Genomic DNA, 15,494 nt, shown 5'->3' with positions numbered 1-15,494 from the left:
TAGAATTTTTTTTCTCACTCACTTTTCTCGGAACTGGCCCGACCGATTTTGTTCGGATCTATGTTTTTAGATTCGCCTTCAGGTCCTTTAAGTCTTTTTTTAATTTCATCCGGTTTGGTGCAGTACTTCAAAAGTTATGTTAAAAAAACTGTTTTGGTTGATACTAAAAAGGGTCATTATTTACATAATTTGAAAGCTCCGGCGGATAGCTGTCGGAACTTTCCGCTCAGTGCACGTCGTGCACGCATACAAACACTGCAGTGCTTTCAAATGAATAATAAAAATTAATCATAGATGGCAGCACTCAGATGTATAGTGTCTTTACTAAGTAAGCGTTAGCCAAAGCTTTCAGGAGGAAGGCAGCAACCACCTTCTGGTGGATTAAGTAACGTTTTTAATTTGTACTCTTCATTTTGCGGAAAAATCTCAAACCTATCAAAGTCTTCCCGGCTATCAAAGTCACCCCGTTTTACGGTAATCAAAAGACCTTTCAAACGAATCCAAAATATTGAAGCTATGGCATCCCTGCCTCAAGTTATAGCCAATTAAGTGAAACTGCCTCTTTGAAGCCGGATCTGTCTTATCTGTATGGAAAGTATGTCAGGATCCATCATCCGACCTATTGTTTGGTTAGGTAATAGGAAAACCTTTCAAACGAGTCCAAAAGAACGAAGATCTGGCAATTCTGTCAATACTTTTTGATACTAGTTCTCAATTAAACTTAGTTAGTTCCTTAACTAAAATCCATAGAACTTCTAAATTCGGCTATTATGCCAAATCAAGTATTCCGAGAAAAACGCGTTTTAGTGTTTGTCACAAAATCTGCGTCAAGGCAATTTCCCATAAGAGTGGCATATTAGCCGTTTGGTTTTTCGCATCGGCAGCCAAGTCCAAACACTATTTCAGCAAAATTCAAGTTCCAGAAGATGCGTTGGAACATCCACTATCACCTGGTGCTAATATCTCGTTTTTGTCAAAAGTGGATATTAGCCGTTTTTTCAATGGTGGGCAGTCTATTACAAGATAATTTAATTTTTAAATCGTGCTTGGGTAATTTTACAGGACTTTTTAAGCTCTTTTGTGAAGGCATATTTTTACTCAAATCTTGAAGAATCATTAGAATATAGTAGTTTTTAGTAACTAAGTTGAAAACTTTGATATTTTTTCCCACTTGTTTTTGCTTTTCAAATAAGTTTAAAAAACTAAAAAAATCACTAAACTACCAAATAAATTTAAATATACTTTTTATAGCATGGTATAAGCAAGATTTTTCACTATGTTTAGAAAATAAAACTGGAAAGTTTTTGAAAAAATATCTTAGCCCTCTACAACCTAAACCCGGCTTTAGACTGGCTTCGATCTAAAAAAATCACTAAAAAATCAAATTCTATAGCAGAAAACGTGAAAAACAAGCAAAAAATTTAAAAACTGTAAAAATGTGAAAAAATAGGCAAAATTTAATTATATAAGGTGGTAGAATAGGCCAAACACTACCAAACACAAACATAATCTAAACAAGAAAAATGCAAAATAAAATACTAAAAATAAAACAAGAAAAGTAAAGTTTTTCGTAAAATAAACGTTGCTCAAAATGACCACTTTAATACGGCAAAACTTAAAATTTTCGAAAAAAAATTGGGCAGTTGAGGGTTAAGCTGATTTGTTTCAAATGAAAAATAATGAAAATACATTACCCATTTATCAATGCACTTTCATTAAAATCAGACACATGTATGACAAGCCTTTGCCGTGAATAAAAGGTCAATTTATTTGAAAAGCTTATCACGAATGTGACAAGAGAGGAGAAGCACTACAATTTTCAAATAAATTTATAAAACATCAAATCATATCTCCAGAATTTTGAGTAACTTCTTCCAAAGAAATGTGGGTGGGTCTCGTGGCGCAGGGGTAGCGGCTTCGGCTGCCGATCCCTATGATGCTATGAGACGCGGGTTCGATTCCCGCCTTATCCACTGAGCTTCTATCGGATGGTGAAGTAAAACGTCGGTCCCGGTTTCTCCTGTCTCGTCAGAGGCGCTGGAGCAGAAATCCCACGTTAGAGGAAGGCCATGCCCCGGGGGGCGTAGTGCCAATTGTTTCGTTTTCTTCCAAAGAAATTACTTTCTCCTTAATTCAATTCAATTACAAAACCCTGCCTGCAGCCAGGTCACTAACACACATTCCTACCCAGAATTTACACTTCTTCAAAAGTCAATTCACCTTCTAACTTCCCTTCACTCACTTGCTCAAACTTTTCACCACCTCTGCAAAGTCTCCCAAGTTTGTCAACTTCCGCCCACGAGACATTTGTCAACAATCACCCAAAACACACAAAGGGAGTTGGGTGCGGGCAAAGAAAACCCGGAAGTTGTTGATCCTTCCCGTGAATGGTCAGCAGCGATTGTTGACGGTTGCCCCAAGAGAGATTGACTTCTGGAGAAAGAAAGAAAAAGTGGACAGATGCTCCAATTTTATGCCCCATTTGACCAACTCAGTCTTGGTTGAATCAAACATTTATTGCATACCTTCCTTTCCAGCCGCTGCAACGCACTCCCTGTCAGGGTGGATTTTCATGGATTTTTCGATGACCGACATCGAAAGCGGCTTTCGATGCTCGTGGTCATATTTTGCCGAAAACTCATTTTTATCAATCAGGTTAAATCGCAAAATGGTTTGGATTGATATTTTATGGTAGTATAAGCACAAACAAACACATACCCATCGCCAGAAAGTTGCGAAAATGCGATTTTCCGACTTTTCATTTTCGATGCACGAGCATCTTTAGACGACCGACATCGAAAGCATACTCATGACCATGCTTTGCTAAAATGTCCGTGCATTGAAACTCGATGCTCGTTCAGTGTCTTTTTGCTACCTCAGCGGCACCCTAGACACAAACCTAAATAACGCTTTGAAACGCTTGGTACGGGATGGGAATGAAACTTGACGAAACAAATTCTATCTGTCAAACCAGACCTTGTCAACAATCAAAACAGCTGATTTTGCATGGTGAAATGGAGTTAATCTTCTGGCCGTTGTTTTGCAGACGGAAACCGTCCACCGGTGGACGGATTGCTTGCCTAGGTTAGCAAGAGGAACTGATCCACCGGTGGCCGGATTTCTGGACATTGTTTTGCCGGAGGAATCCGTCCACCGGTGGTCGGATTTCAGGGCATTATTTTGCAGGAGGAATCCGTAAACCGGTGGAAGGATTGCCTGGCCAAGTTGACAAGCGGAACTTGTCCACCGGTGGTTGGATTTCGGTGCATTGTTTTGCAGGAGAAATCCGTCCACTGGTGGACAGATTTCAGGGCATTGTTTTGCAGGAGGAATCCGTCCACCGGTGGGCGGATTGCCTGGCCAAGTTGACAAGGGGAACTTGTCCACCGGTTGAAGGATTTCGGGCATTGTTTGTTTTTGCTGGAGGAATCGGTCCACCGGTGGCCGGATTTCTGGATATTGTTTTGCAGAAGGAATCCGTTCACCGGTGGGCGGATAACCTGGCCAAGTTGACAAGGGGAACTGGTCCACCGGTGGACGGATTTCAGGGCATTGTTTTGCAGGAAGATTCTGTGCACCGATGGACGGATTGCCTGGCCAAGTTGACAAGGGGAACTGGTCCACCGGTGGATGGATTTCGGGGCATTGTTTTGCAGGAGGATTCCGTGCACCGTTGGACGGATTGCTTGCCTAAATTTTGCTTAAATTTCTTAAATTCCAAAATTTCTAAAATTTCTTAAAAAAAATATAAAATTTTCTTAAACTTATAAATTTACTAAGTTTTTTAAAATTTCAAAGTTTTCTAAAATTTTTCTAATTTTTAAAGTATAAAAAATATATAAAATGTCTTTACTAACTTTAATTTCTTCAATTCCTTTAATTTCTAAATATTTATAATTTCCAGAATATCTTAAATTTCTAAAATTTCTAAAATTTCTAAAATTTCTAAAATTTCTAAAATTTCTAAAATTTCTAAAATTTTTAAAATTTCAAAAATTTCTGGAATTTCTAAAATTTCTAAAATTTTTAAAATTTCTAAAATTTCTAGAATTTTTAAAAATTTTAAAACTTTTAAAATTTTTAAAATTTCTAAAATTTTTAAAATTTTCTAAAAATTTTAAGATTTCTAAAATTTCTAAAATTTCTAAAATTTCTAAAATTTTTAAAATTTCTATAATATCAAAAATTTCTAAAATTTCTAAAATTTCTAAAATTTCTAAAATTTTAAAAATTTCTAGGATTTCTATAATTTCTATAATTTATATAATTACTAAAATTTCCAAAATTTCTAAAATTTTTAAAATTTCGAAAATTCCAAAAAATTCTAAAATTTTTATAAATTTTTAAAATTTCTAAAATTTCTAAAATTTTTAAATTTTTTAAAATTTCTAAGATTGCTATAATTTCTATAATTTCTATAATTTATATAATTTCTAAAATTTCTAAAATTTCTAAAATTTCTAAAATTTCTAAAATTTCTAAAATTTCTAAAATTTCTAAAATTTCTAAAATTTCTAAAATTTCTAAAATTTCTAAAATTTCTAAAATTTCTAAAATTTCTAAAATTTCTAAAATTTCTAAAATTTCTAAAATTTCTAAAATTTCTAAAATTTCTAAAATTTCTAAAATTTCTAAAATTTCTAAAATTTCTAAAATTTCTAAAATTTCTAAAATTTCTAAAATTTCTAAAATTTCTAAAATTTCTAAAATTTCTAAAATTTCTAAAATTTCTAAAATTTCTAAAATTTATAAAATTTCTAAAATTTCTAAAATTTCTAAAATTTCTAAAATTTCTAAAATTTCTAAAATTTCTAAAATTTCTAAAATTTCTAAAATTTCTAAAATTTCTAAAATTTCTAAAATTTCTAAAATTTCTAAAATTTCTAAAATTTCTAAAATTTCTAAAATTTCTAAAATTTCTAAAATTTCTAAAATTTCTAAAACTTATAAAATTTCTAAAATTTCTAAAATTTCTAAAATTTCTAAAATTTCTAAAATTTCTAAAATTTCTAAAATTTCTAAAATTTCTAAAATTTCTAAAATTCCTAAAATTTCTCAAATATTCTCAAATTTCTAAAATTTCTAAAATTTCTAAAATTTCTAAAATTTCTAAAATTTCTAAAATTTTAAAAATTTCTAGGATTTCTATAATTTCTATAATTTATATAATTACTAAAATTTCCAAAATTTCTAAAATTTTTAAAATTTCGAAAATTCCAAAAAATTCTAAAATTTTTATAAATTTTTAAAATTTCTAAAATTTCTAAAATTTTTAAATTTTTTAAAATTTCTAAGATTACTATAATTTCTATAATTTCTTTAATTTATATAATTTCTAAAATTTCTAAAATTTCTAAAATTTCTAAAATTTCTAAAATTTCTAAAATTTCTAAAATTTCTAAAATTTCTAAAATTTCTAAAATTTCTAAAATTTCTAAAATTTCTAAAATTTCTAAAATTTCTAAAATTTCTAAAATTTCTAAAATTTCTAAAATTTCTAAAATTTCTAAAATTTCTAAAATTTCTAAAATTTCTAAAATTTCTAAAATTTCTAAAATTTCTAAAATTTCTAAAATTTCTAAAATTTCTAAAATTTCTAAAATTTCTAAAATTTCTAAAATTTCTAAAATTTCTAAAATTTCTAAAATTTCTAAAATTTCTAAAATTTCTAAAATTTCTAAAATTTCTAAAATTTCTAAAATTTCTAAAATTTCTAAAATTTCTAAAATTTCTAAAATTTCTAAAATTTCTAAAATTTCTAAAATTTCTAAAATTTCTAAAATTTCTAAAATTTCTAAAATTTCTAAAATTTCTAAAATTTCTAAAATTTCTAAAATTTATAAAATTTCTAAAATTTCTAAAATTTCTAAAATTTCTAAAATTTCTAAAATTTCTAAAATTTCTAAAATTTCTAAAATTTCTAAAATTTCTAAAATTCCTAAAATTTCTCAAATATTCTCAAATTTCTAAAATTTCTAAAATTTCTAAAATTTCTAAAATTTCTAAAATTTCTAAAATTTCTAAAATTTCTAAAATTTCTAAAATTTCTAAAATTTCTAAAATTTCTAAAATTTCTAAAATTTTTAAAATTTCTAAAATTTCTAAAATTTCTAAAATTTCTAAAATTTTTAAAATTTCTAAAATTTCTAAAATTTCTAAAATTTTTAAAATTTCTAAAATCTCTTAAATTGCTAAAATTTCTAAAATTTCTAAAAATTTTAAAATTTCTAAAATTTCCATAATTTTGAAAATTTCGAAAATTTCTTAATTTAAAAAAATTCTAAAATGTCTTTAATTTATTTAATTTCTTAATGTTTTTAATTTCTTTAATTTCTTGAATTTCCTCAATTTCCTAAATTATTAATTTTATTCTTTAATTTCTCATATTTCTTGAATTATTTATTTTTTTTAAATTTCAAAAAAAAAATAAATAACTTAAAAAAATTCCAATTTTAAATCCACTCTATTGAGAGATTCGACAAAAACGTGCACGCATCCTGGTGGCGAGTAGAAGCACTACGCATCGATGTTAGGAATGACAGCGTGCTTGTAAATATTATTTTTTTTTTGCAGTTTTTGATTTTTATTTCCTTCAAATATTTTTTAACGTCGATGAAAGTTATTGTAAAGTGTGGCAATCGCATAAACGAATCGAATGATGTATAAATCATAGGGGCTGAGTTAATTTTTCATGGTCTTCCTCAAATTTACCAAAAAGATCTTTTGAAAAATTGATTTAAATAAGATTTATTTGATTGATAATGCTCCTTATGTGTGTATTATTGATCGAACAAACTATAAGAGTCATATTACAGCATAATTACAATAATTTTCTCAAAAAATTGCCAGTTATTCGAATTTTTCCAAAAATTTCCAAAAATCACCAAAATGCATTTTTAAGGTCAATATTTTGGTCAAACAGGAAGAAAAGTAAAGTTTAAACACTTTTACATAATATTTCATCATTACTTTTAACTTTTGCCACATTTAACTCAAGTTATCCAAAATATCGATCATCTTTTCAGAAAAATCGTTTAAATAAAATACCAGTCACAATAAATCACTACAAATCACCAAGCATTATGATCCTTAGCGAAATTGCCACACTTTGCAATACCCCACTTTTTTTTTTAAATGCTTGATTTTTCATTATAAACGCAATTTTTCCCTAAAAACTGCTAAAACTGTATGGGGGCTGTCATTCCGAACACCGCTGGAACAACAGCGAACCTAGCCGAAAAAACGTCGTCGAATTCTTCAATAGAGAATTTGCAGCTAAGCTAAAAGACACATGTCGCCACCTATGAACAAACAGCGTAAATCTATGATTTTTTTTGAAAAATGTGTTTTTTGCTTCATAATCAACATTTTTATCAAACTTATGCCGGATTCGGATGAGAAAAATTATTTCCAACAATTTGGTGTACAACTTTCCAATATTTGTTTGATTTTTCTATGAGAAAACTTTAAATTTAGAAAAAGATAGAAATTTGGACTATTTGGTAAGAAAGTCTGTCAAAAATCAATAAAAATTGTTGAATATACGTTAACACATCTGTTATCAACTATAAAACTGTCTGTTTCATTGATATATATGGGGAAACTCAATTTTAATGTTCCAAAACATGTTTTTTTTAAAGAAAAAGTCACAAATTTTTGCGTGCCTAAAAACTGATGTTCATTATTTAAAAGCAAAAAAAAATCTCGTCTTTTGCAACCAGTTTCATTAAGATTGATGCAGGGAACCATGAAAAATAAGCGATTTTGTTCTTCAATCCAGCAGAAAGAAATACGATTTTTGGCAAGTAACCTCATTTTGGCGCCACCTACATTTGAAACACAGTCGCGCTGCAAAACCTCAATTATCTCTCATCTTTTTGGCATGATTTTTTGCAACGAACATGAGGCAAATGGTTTTATTTAATTAAATTATGCGCTAGTCTAATCATACGCCTTTTTGAAAAAGATTTATTGAACAACATCAGCTTATTTCAAAAGTTGTTCTGGAGTTCCGATCGCCACGCAATGCTGCTTTGTTTACGTTTGAATCTGTCATTCTCCATCCTTCGTTAACTTGCATGCAAGTGTTCCTTATTCCGGAAAGTCGATTTTGGGGTTGTGTCTAAGCTAAATGAAGTAACGCAAGCCACGAGCATCGAGTTGGTTCGATGCTCGTGCTCTCGATGTCGTTGCACAATCCATGAAAATCCAGCCTCAGAGTATATGCAAATTCAAATCCGTAACGGCTTTTCTCCGGTTTCTTTCCACGTTTTCACGGTCACCAATTTCACGTTTTTTCTCACGTCTCACTTCTCACCAGTTGGCGCCCATCCATTATCCAATTTTCCTAATTTAACGCTTCTTTTCGGGTCGGTTCTGCTCTATCCTATTCCGATTTGGCCACTTTAATTAGAGAACAACCCTCGAAACCGGAGCCAGGGATTTTTCGGTGCTTGGACCAGCTCTAAGTTCGACACTACCACCCCCGTCTCGTACCAAAACGACTATAATAATAAAGATTAATTATGCACAATCCACCTCTAGGACCCCCTTTCGAGCTTGGACCTCACCGCAGGTCAGTACACCGGTTGACCCACTTCCGGCGGATCCCAGCGCAATCACGGCCAATCATCGATGGCGAACCAAATCCGCGCGCTTGGGTCCAACAATCACTCACGAGCCTGTCGCACGGTCATAACCGTAACTCTCTCCCTTTGCTGGTCCAGAAATCCTGAACACTCGCGGGGATTACCGCTTCACTGCCCACACACACAGGTTGGTGGTTTCCAATCCAATCCTGATTGCGGTCAACGCCAACGCCGTCAGTCCGGTGTCACCATGATCCGGACGGCGAGTGTGTATAAGGCCCGCGGGGACACACCGTCCAATCGTCGGAACTCAGCGTAGCGAACCTGCCCTCGATACCGTTTTCTACCACGTCGCCGTACACGTCCGATCCGACCGAAACACCGAGCGAAACTGCCGTCCACAGTCCTGTTTCCAGCTGAGGGTCGAGATTTTCCCCGAGTCGAGAGAATCCCTGCTACCAAACACCCCCGCACACGTGCTCGTCCTTCGGTGGCACGAGGGTTGATTTGGCAGGTTAGGGCGCACACTCGGTGCTGCGTTCGGGGCTTCCCCTCTTTGTTTTGGTTGCGTTCGTGTGCCGGTCGGGCTGTCAGCTGGTCCTGACGAAGTGGGTTTGGGGTGAGCAGTCCGGATGAAACGGGTTGGAATTGAGGGTTGTTTCGCGGTTGTTGCTCAGAGATGGCGGTAAAATAGGGGTGGAGAGAAGTGAAGTTGGGCTAGGTTCAGATTGATGACGCTGGAGTGGTGTGGCGCTTGGGTTAGTTTGGTGGGATAGACTGAATGGAAATAAAATTGAATATGGTAACATTTCTTAACATTCCAACGCCCAAGCAGACATGCATCCGCTCTTACTTCTCTTTTAGAAGAACTTGCTTGGCATTTCACGTAGAAGATACCCAGCATGTTGTGCCAGTGATTAGAATACGCTAATTACGCTTGTCTTCAAGGCTCCCGAAGACCCTGAGAGATTATTTTGAAACCCAACTGAGATATAGGTTAAGAACAATTAATTGCACTCAAAGAGCTTTTAAGAAGTTCTTCTTGAGAGCTTAAGAGAACATTTACATGAAAATATAGCTAAAATCGGGTTTTCCAATGAACCAATGTTTTCTACACATTATTCAAGCCAAAACCAAAAGATTTTTACCTAGCAACAAGCATAACATTGCTTTAAACGAAAATGCCATCTAGAACAAGCTAAGTGCCGTTAGAAAGAGCTCATAGTGCCGATGCATGTCTGCGCCCAAGGCTCCAAAAAAGTTAGAACGGTAACTTCAACTCAATGGTTCTCGGGCATAACTCAACCAATCAAGATGATTCTTCTTTCCAGTGATTTGTTAGGATGTCTAGATGATTCTAGAACTTTGCAGAACATAATTTGATCAAATCTGTAATTTTTGTGATCAAAAACATCGTTCCAACTTTTTTTTTCGCGTGTAAAAAAAAATTGCCGAAAATTCCGCGGAGGCAGTCTTTTTGAAACGATGTTTTCGGTCGCAGAAATTACAGATTTGTTTAAATCAAGTTCTGCAAAATTTTAGGATCATCTAGAGATTCTTACAAATCACTGGAAACAAGAATCGTTCCAATTGGTTGAGTAATGCCCGAGAACCAGCGAGTTGAAGTTACCGTTCCACCTTTTTTGGGAGGCTTGGGCATCCGTGTAAGTTGGACATGCGTTGGGGGGTGTACCCCATTTGGCATAATGGACATTTGGCATAACGGGTTTTCAAGATGGACGTTTGGCATAATGGACGTTTGGCATAATGGACGTTTGGCATAATTGGTCCAAGACATCAGGGACGTTTGGCATAATGGACATTTGGCATAATGGACGTTTGGCATAATTCGTTCAAAAACCATCAAGGGCTTTTGGCATAATGGACGTTTGGCATAATTATTACTAGCTTGTTTTTTTTTTGTTAAGTATTTGTCATTTTCACGAACGAAAATGTATATTTTTTACCTTTTTTATATTACTTTAAGAGATTATCATTTTTTTCTATAAAAAATTTGGTATCTCTATATTTTTTCCCCAATAGTCAATTCTTTCCTTTTTGAATAATTCACAATAAATCTTTTCAATGAAATTTTGATATTTTTTATTAAATAATTAGTATAAAGAAGAAAATATCTCTTGTTAGCTTAAGATTTTTCCCCTTTCAATATAATTAGCAGTTATTTTTTAAATGAAATTTTCCCTTTTATATGAAATTCATGATGAGAAAAACCACTTCAAATTTTCGACAATTTAGCTTTTATAATGCAATTTTCCCTTCTTTTGATCAAAATTTTACTTGAAGGAGATCTCTAAATAAATTCACATTTTTCCCTTCTTTTTCGAATTTAATCTAAAGAAACCCCAGAACTGGGCAGCACTCATCCGACACGAGACTAGCGGAAAGATTCACAGACACAGAGAACACAGTTCTAGATGACCGAGAGAATTATGCCCTCGAGTCCATTTTCAAGAAAAAGTTCATCCTTCAAAACAAAAAGTGTTCTCTACGGGAACTGAACCAAGAGACCTTTAATAGACTAACTCAATGACTAAAATGCCTTGGCCACAGCAGCTTGGTGACACAAGAGTAGTCAGATTTCGATGTATGACTCTTGTTGCAGATTTACTGTTTTAATAAATTAATGAAATTAATTGTTTTGCAGGTGTGAGTTGGTACCATTATTCTATCGAGTTTAGCATTGAGCTCTCTATAAATTTTGATGGAATTATACTCTCGATCCTGTATTTTGGGTGAATAGATATCGATGTTGCTTTTCTTTAAATATTTTGGAATTAAGTTTTTTTATTTAATTTTCCCATCATTTTTTATATTTAACTTGAAGAAGGGAAATTCTCTTATAGATGTTGTCTTTAAACATTATATAAATGTTTCTGCACATTTTTTCTCTGTTGGTTTAATTTTTGCAATAAAGTTGTTTATGGAATTTTCCCTTCTTTTATTTATTCAATACTAATCTTAAAGAAGGGACAACTGCCCAAAAAAAATAAATGTTGATTAAATGTTATTTTTAAGAGAGGTAGGTGAAAAACATAAAATTTTAAGATAGTCAAACATTTAAAGAGTGTCAAAATGTGAATCTTTAAATTTACTTTTCCTTCCATAAGTTGAATTTTATATAAATAAATATAAATGTTATAAAAAATTTCATAATCGAAGTTAATTGTCAAATATTCAAAAAGTATTGTTTTTAGAGATTTTCCCTTCTAAAAGTTGAATTTAAAATAAAAGAAGGGAAAATTTCATAACTCATTTGTCAAATATTTAAAGAAAGAAAACATGTACATCCCTTATTAAGGATGAATATTAAAGAAGAAAAAATTGCATAAAACAATGATGGCAAAATTTTGAAAAAAAACAAACTGCACATTTTTTGAGAGATTTTACCTTATTTTAGCTTTAAAATAAAAGAAGAGCAAATTGCTTTAAAAAATTTAAATGCATTTTGTTAAAGAATAGCAAAATGTACATACATTCTTTAGGTTGAATTTGAAAAAAGGAGGGAAAAGGGTAAACAGTATAAAATCTTTATTGCTAAATTTCAAAGACTGGCAAAACTTACATCACTTTGTTAGGTTGAATTTAAAATAAAAGAAGGAATAATTGAATACAAAAAATTAGCTTCAAAATATTTCAAAAGAAGACAAATCTCAATATTATATATTTATGAAAAAATGCATTTTATATTTATGAAAAATTGCATTTTCAAGCTTTACTAAGAAAAAAAAGGAAAAAAATACATCTATTGGGAGAAAATGACAAAGATACTAGATTTCTTGAAAACAAAAATCATTTTTAAAGTAAAGTTATCTGCTTAGAAAAAAGGAAAAAAATAGCTAGCAAAAAAAAAAAAAAAAGTAAGTTTGATCCACGAGAACAAAAATTACGAAATTCCATACATTTTTGGCAGATTGCTCAAACGAAACCATAACAACGTTTTTGCCTAGGTGTTTAAAAACGTGGGTTTTATAGAAAACCTAGATGTCTGGGTATCAAAAGATCGAAAATTTTATGTCCTTTTAGATGCCACATAGGTTGACTTGTTAATTGTGGACCGGTTCGGATGCCGGCGGATTTTCCGACGACGTAATTCCGGGTTGGTACGAAATTCCAACGAAAAATCTATTCTAGCGATACAAAGACCCCCAGAACGGTGTTATACCCACTCCAGAATGTTTATTTATCAATTCTATGGTAATATATTGACATTTAGTTTAATTTAAAGTTTGCAAAATTTAGTTTAGATAAGTTTTATATATAATTTCAAGAGTTATGTAAACTTTTATACTAAGTAATTAGTAAACATTATATTCAATCCAAATTATTTTTTTAATCAGTCAAGGATGCCTATTTGGAGTTGGGAGACTGGATTTATGGTGATTTGTCAACAAATAACTTTATTTATGTTAATTTTTCGAAAGGTGTACAAACTTTTTTTGCACCTTATTTATTTTTGTATTAGTACTTGTTATATAACTTTTTATAGAAAACATCTTTTCATGAGCTTTTTGCAGCAAAATGTTCAGGATGAGTTTCTGAACAGAACTTAGTACTAGGTTTATGTCAACATTAAATTGTTTACATGTTTCATCACAAAATGTGCATAGTGCCCGAGGGGTGTAAATACTTTTTTTACATACTGTATACTTCCTATATACCCCTTGTATACTTTCAAGTATATAAGCCGATTTCTTTTCATCGCATTGCTAATAACTCATCAGGATCAACTCGGATTGTCTTGCACTCTTCTACAAAGTTGTAAGTAATTAAATTTCCTACAAGAATCTCACACTTGGACAATTTTGGGCGAGATCTGCGCCACCTGCTGCAAAAATCCTGAAGCGATGTTTTTCCCCATACATTTTTGCGATTTTCCCCATATAAACTTCAACGATGAAAAGCGACCCCTTAGCCTTAACCGATTTGGCTCAAAATTGGCACAGTTACTTGTTTTTGCCTAATGTGACCCACGTTATAGTCAATAAAAACACAAAAAAAAAACGTTAAATTTTAAAAACAACCAAGCTATACTTCGGAAGGCTTTTGAAATCTAGAAAAATCAGGGGACAAAAAAACATTGACCAGATAAAAAACTTCAAATGAAAATTGAAGTGCAATGGCATTTTTTATTATTTTGATTTTTTTTTAATTTTGATGTTTTTTTTTAAACTGATTATAGATCAATAACTGTTCTAGTAATTCACTAGTCACTATGCATTTCAAAACCCTTTTCTCGTTCGAATATTGAAACCATAGTATGTTATTTGTTTCATTCTGTATCAAGTTAATATCAGAAACCCATTTCCATTTTTTTTAAAAAATATCACTGCTTCCAGTGTTTTAACAACAAATTGTTTGATCTCCAAAATCCGTAAATCTATCCGTTTCTATTTTTTATGTTTGAATCATGGTTCAAACATTTTTGGATCAATAATAAATGATTATTTGAATTCTGAAAGCATTAAGTTGCAGAATTGAGAAAACACTTTTTAAGTTGTTTCACCTTTTTATACTTTTTTTCTTCAAATTGCATCATTTTGTTCCACAATCAATATTGATCCTTTCACTGTAACTTGGATTTTGCCCGCACTTATTTCTCGCACTTTTGACAACAACATTAAAAAAACTAGGCAACCAGCTTTTGTTTATTTACATTTCCAGTCGCAGTTTCCACCAAACTGGACGTTTCGCACTTTTAAATTGCGATTGACAGCTGAAAAACGATCGGCAACCGCGGCTCGCTTTGACCTTTTTTGCGAAAATATTATTTTTCTAAGCCAGTTTGACAAGTCGCAATAGTGCGATCGATAGCAATAATTTAGTGCGAAGTCCAAGTTAGTGAGAATTGCGCAATAATGTGTACTAACATATATTTAATTGATGTTGTCCATTGATTCTCCTTGACTTTTTCGCTCATTCTTTACCCATTATAAAGTGTTCCCTTGCAACCAAATACCTCAAGGAAATTCGATTCTTACCCAAACGCTCGCTCCCACCCACATGCCCAGCAAACCACCCACCTCTCTTTCAATAACAATGCACTCCCAGGGATCAAATCAAATGCATCATCTTTATTTACTACAATCCGCGCTCGCCGCATTTCCATCGCTATTTTCCTCTCCTCACGTGAGTTTTTCGCGAAACTCGCAAAGCTTCGCCAGTCGATTGCTTCTGCTTCAGCTCATCCGTTCTGAACTGGCGAGAGCTTTTCCAAGCCGTGGCTGGCTGGCGGCGGATCTTTTCATCGGTGCGATGCGATTTTCCACACACGTGTGGAAGAAAGGGTGGAATTTCATTCGCTCTTTTTTGCCTCTGGCTGGCAGGTAAATTTACCAGAAGCTCTCGGAGGTGAAATAGTACACCTGGCGGTGGTGGGTTATTGGTGCCGCGAACCAGAGCGCACACCTCGCCCGTAAATCTTGCACTATAAATTTGATGCTCGTGGAAAGGAATCATATTGCTCGGAACTGGCGGTGTGGTGTGCTCAATATTCACGAATGCGAGTGCGAAAGTTCGATCGAACGAACTGGCGAGGAACAAAGTGGGGTGGATCTGGATTAAGTCTGATTTGAGATAAGGGTCAGGTTATTATTTTTTCTTTCTTACTAGTGCACTTTCACCAGAGACTAAATCGGTTTTGTCTCACAAGCTGTTATTTGTTTTTTTTTTTTGTTTTTTTTTGTGATTGAGAAGGCTTCAGCTTGACTATCGAACTCAATTTTACAAAATTTTGAATGTCTGAAAACAATAAAAAAAAACTCAACATCACATTCACACACTCACCACCCTAGGAAAGCCCCAAGGTACAACAGGACTTTCCACTTCACAGTATGAACTAAGGACGATGCGTTGTCAGTTAAATCGGATATCACAAAACTGAAAAAA

General features: G+C 32.6%; 1 protein-coding gene across 25 annotated transcripts in view; it reads right to left on the bottom strand.

Moving 5' to 3' along the window:
* Window positions 1-9,028, bottom strand: part of LOC6037528 — a 252,673-nt gene extending 243,645 nt beyond the window's left edge. For 3 of the 25 annotated variants that reach the window (XM_038252673.1, XM_038252680.1, XM_038252682.1), the window contains exon 1: window positions 8,539-8,995. Coding sequence is in view for 5 of the 25 variants with exons in the window: in XM_038252668.1 (XP_038108596.1) it covers window positions 2,526-2,554; window positions 8,311-8,335 (54 nt within the window). In the remaining 20 variants the exon portion in view is untranslated. Of the gene's footprint in view, window positions 1-2,525; window positions 2,555-2,718; window positions 2,888-8,041; window positions 8,224-8,310; window positions 8,505-8,538 lie in introns of those variants that run through there. The other 22 variants (XM_038252676.1, XM_038252681.1, XM_038252686.1 and 19 more) reach the window with 17 other exon arrangements.
* Between the last annotated feature and the right edge of the window lie 6,466 nt (window positions 9,029-15,494).

Source organism: Culex quinquefasciatus, chromosome 2 (assembly GCF_015732765.1).
Source record: "Culex quinquefasciatus strain JHB chromosome 2, VPISU_Cqui_1.0_pri_paternal, whole genome shotgun sequence".
Classification (NCBI taxonomy): domain Eukaryota; kingdom Metazoa; phylum Arthropoda; class Insecta; order Diptera; family Culicidae; genus Culex; species Culex quinquefasciatus.
Note: the sequence above shows the minus strand (reverse complement) of the source record. Positions and strands in the feature narration are given on the sequence as shown.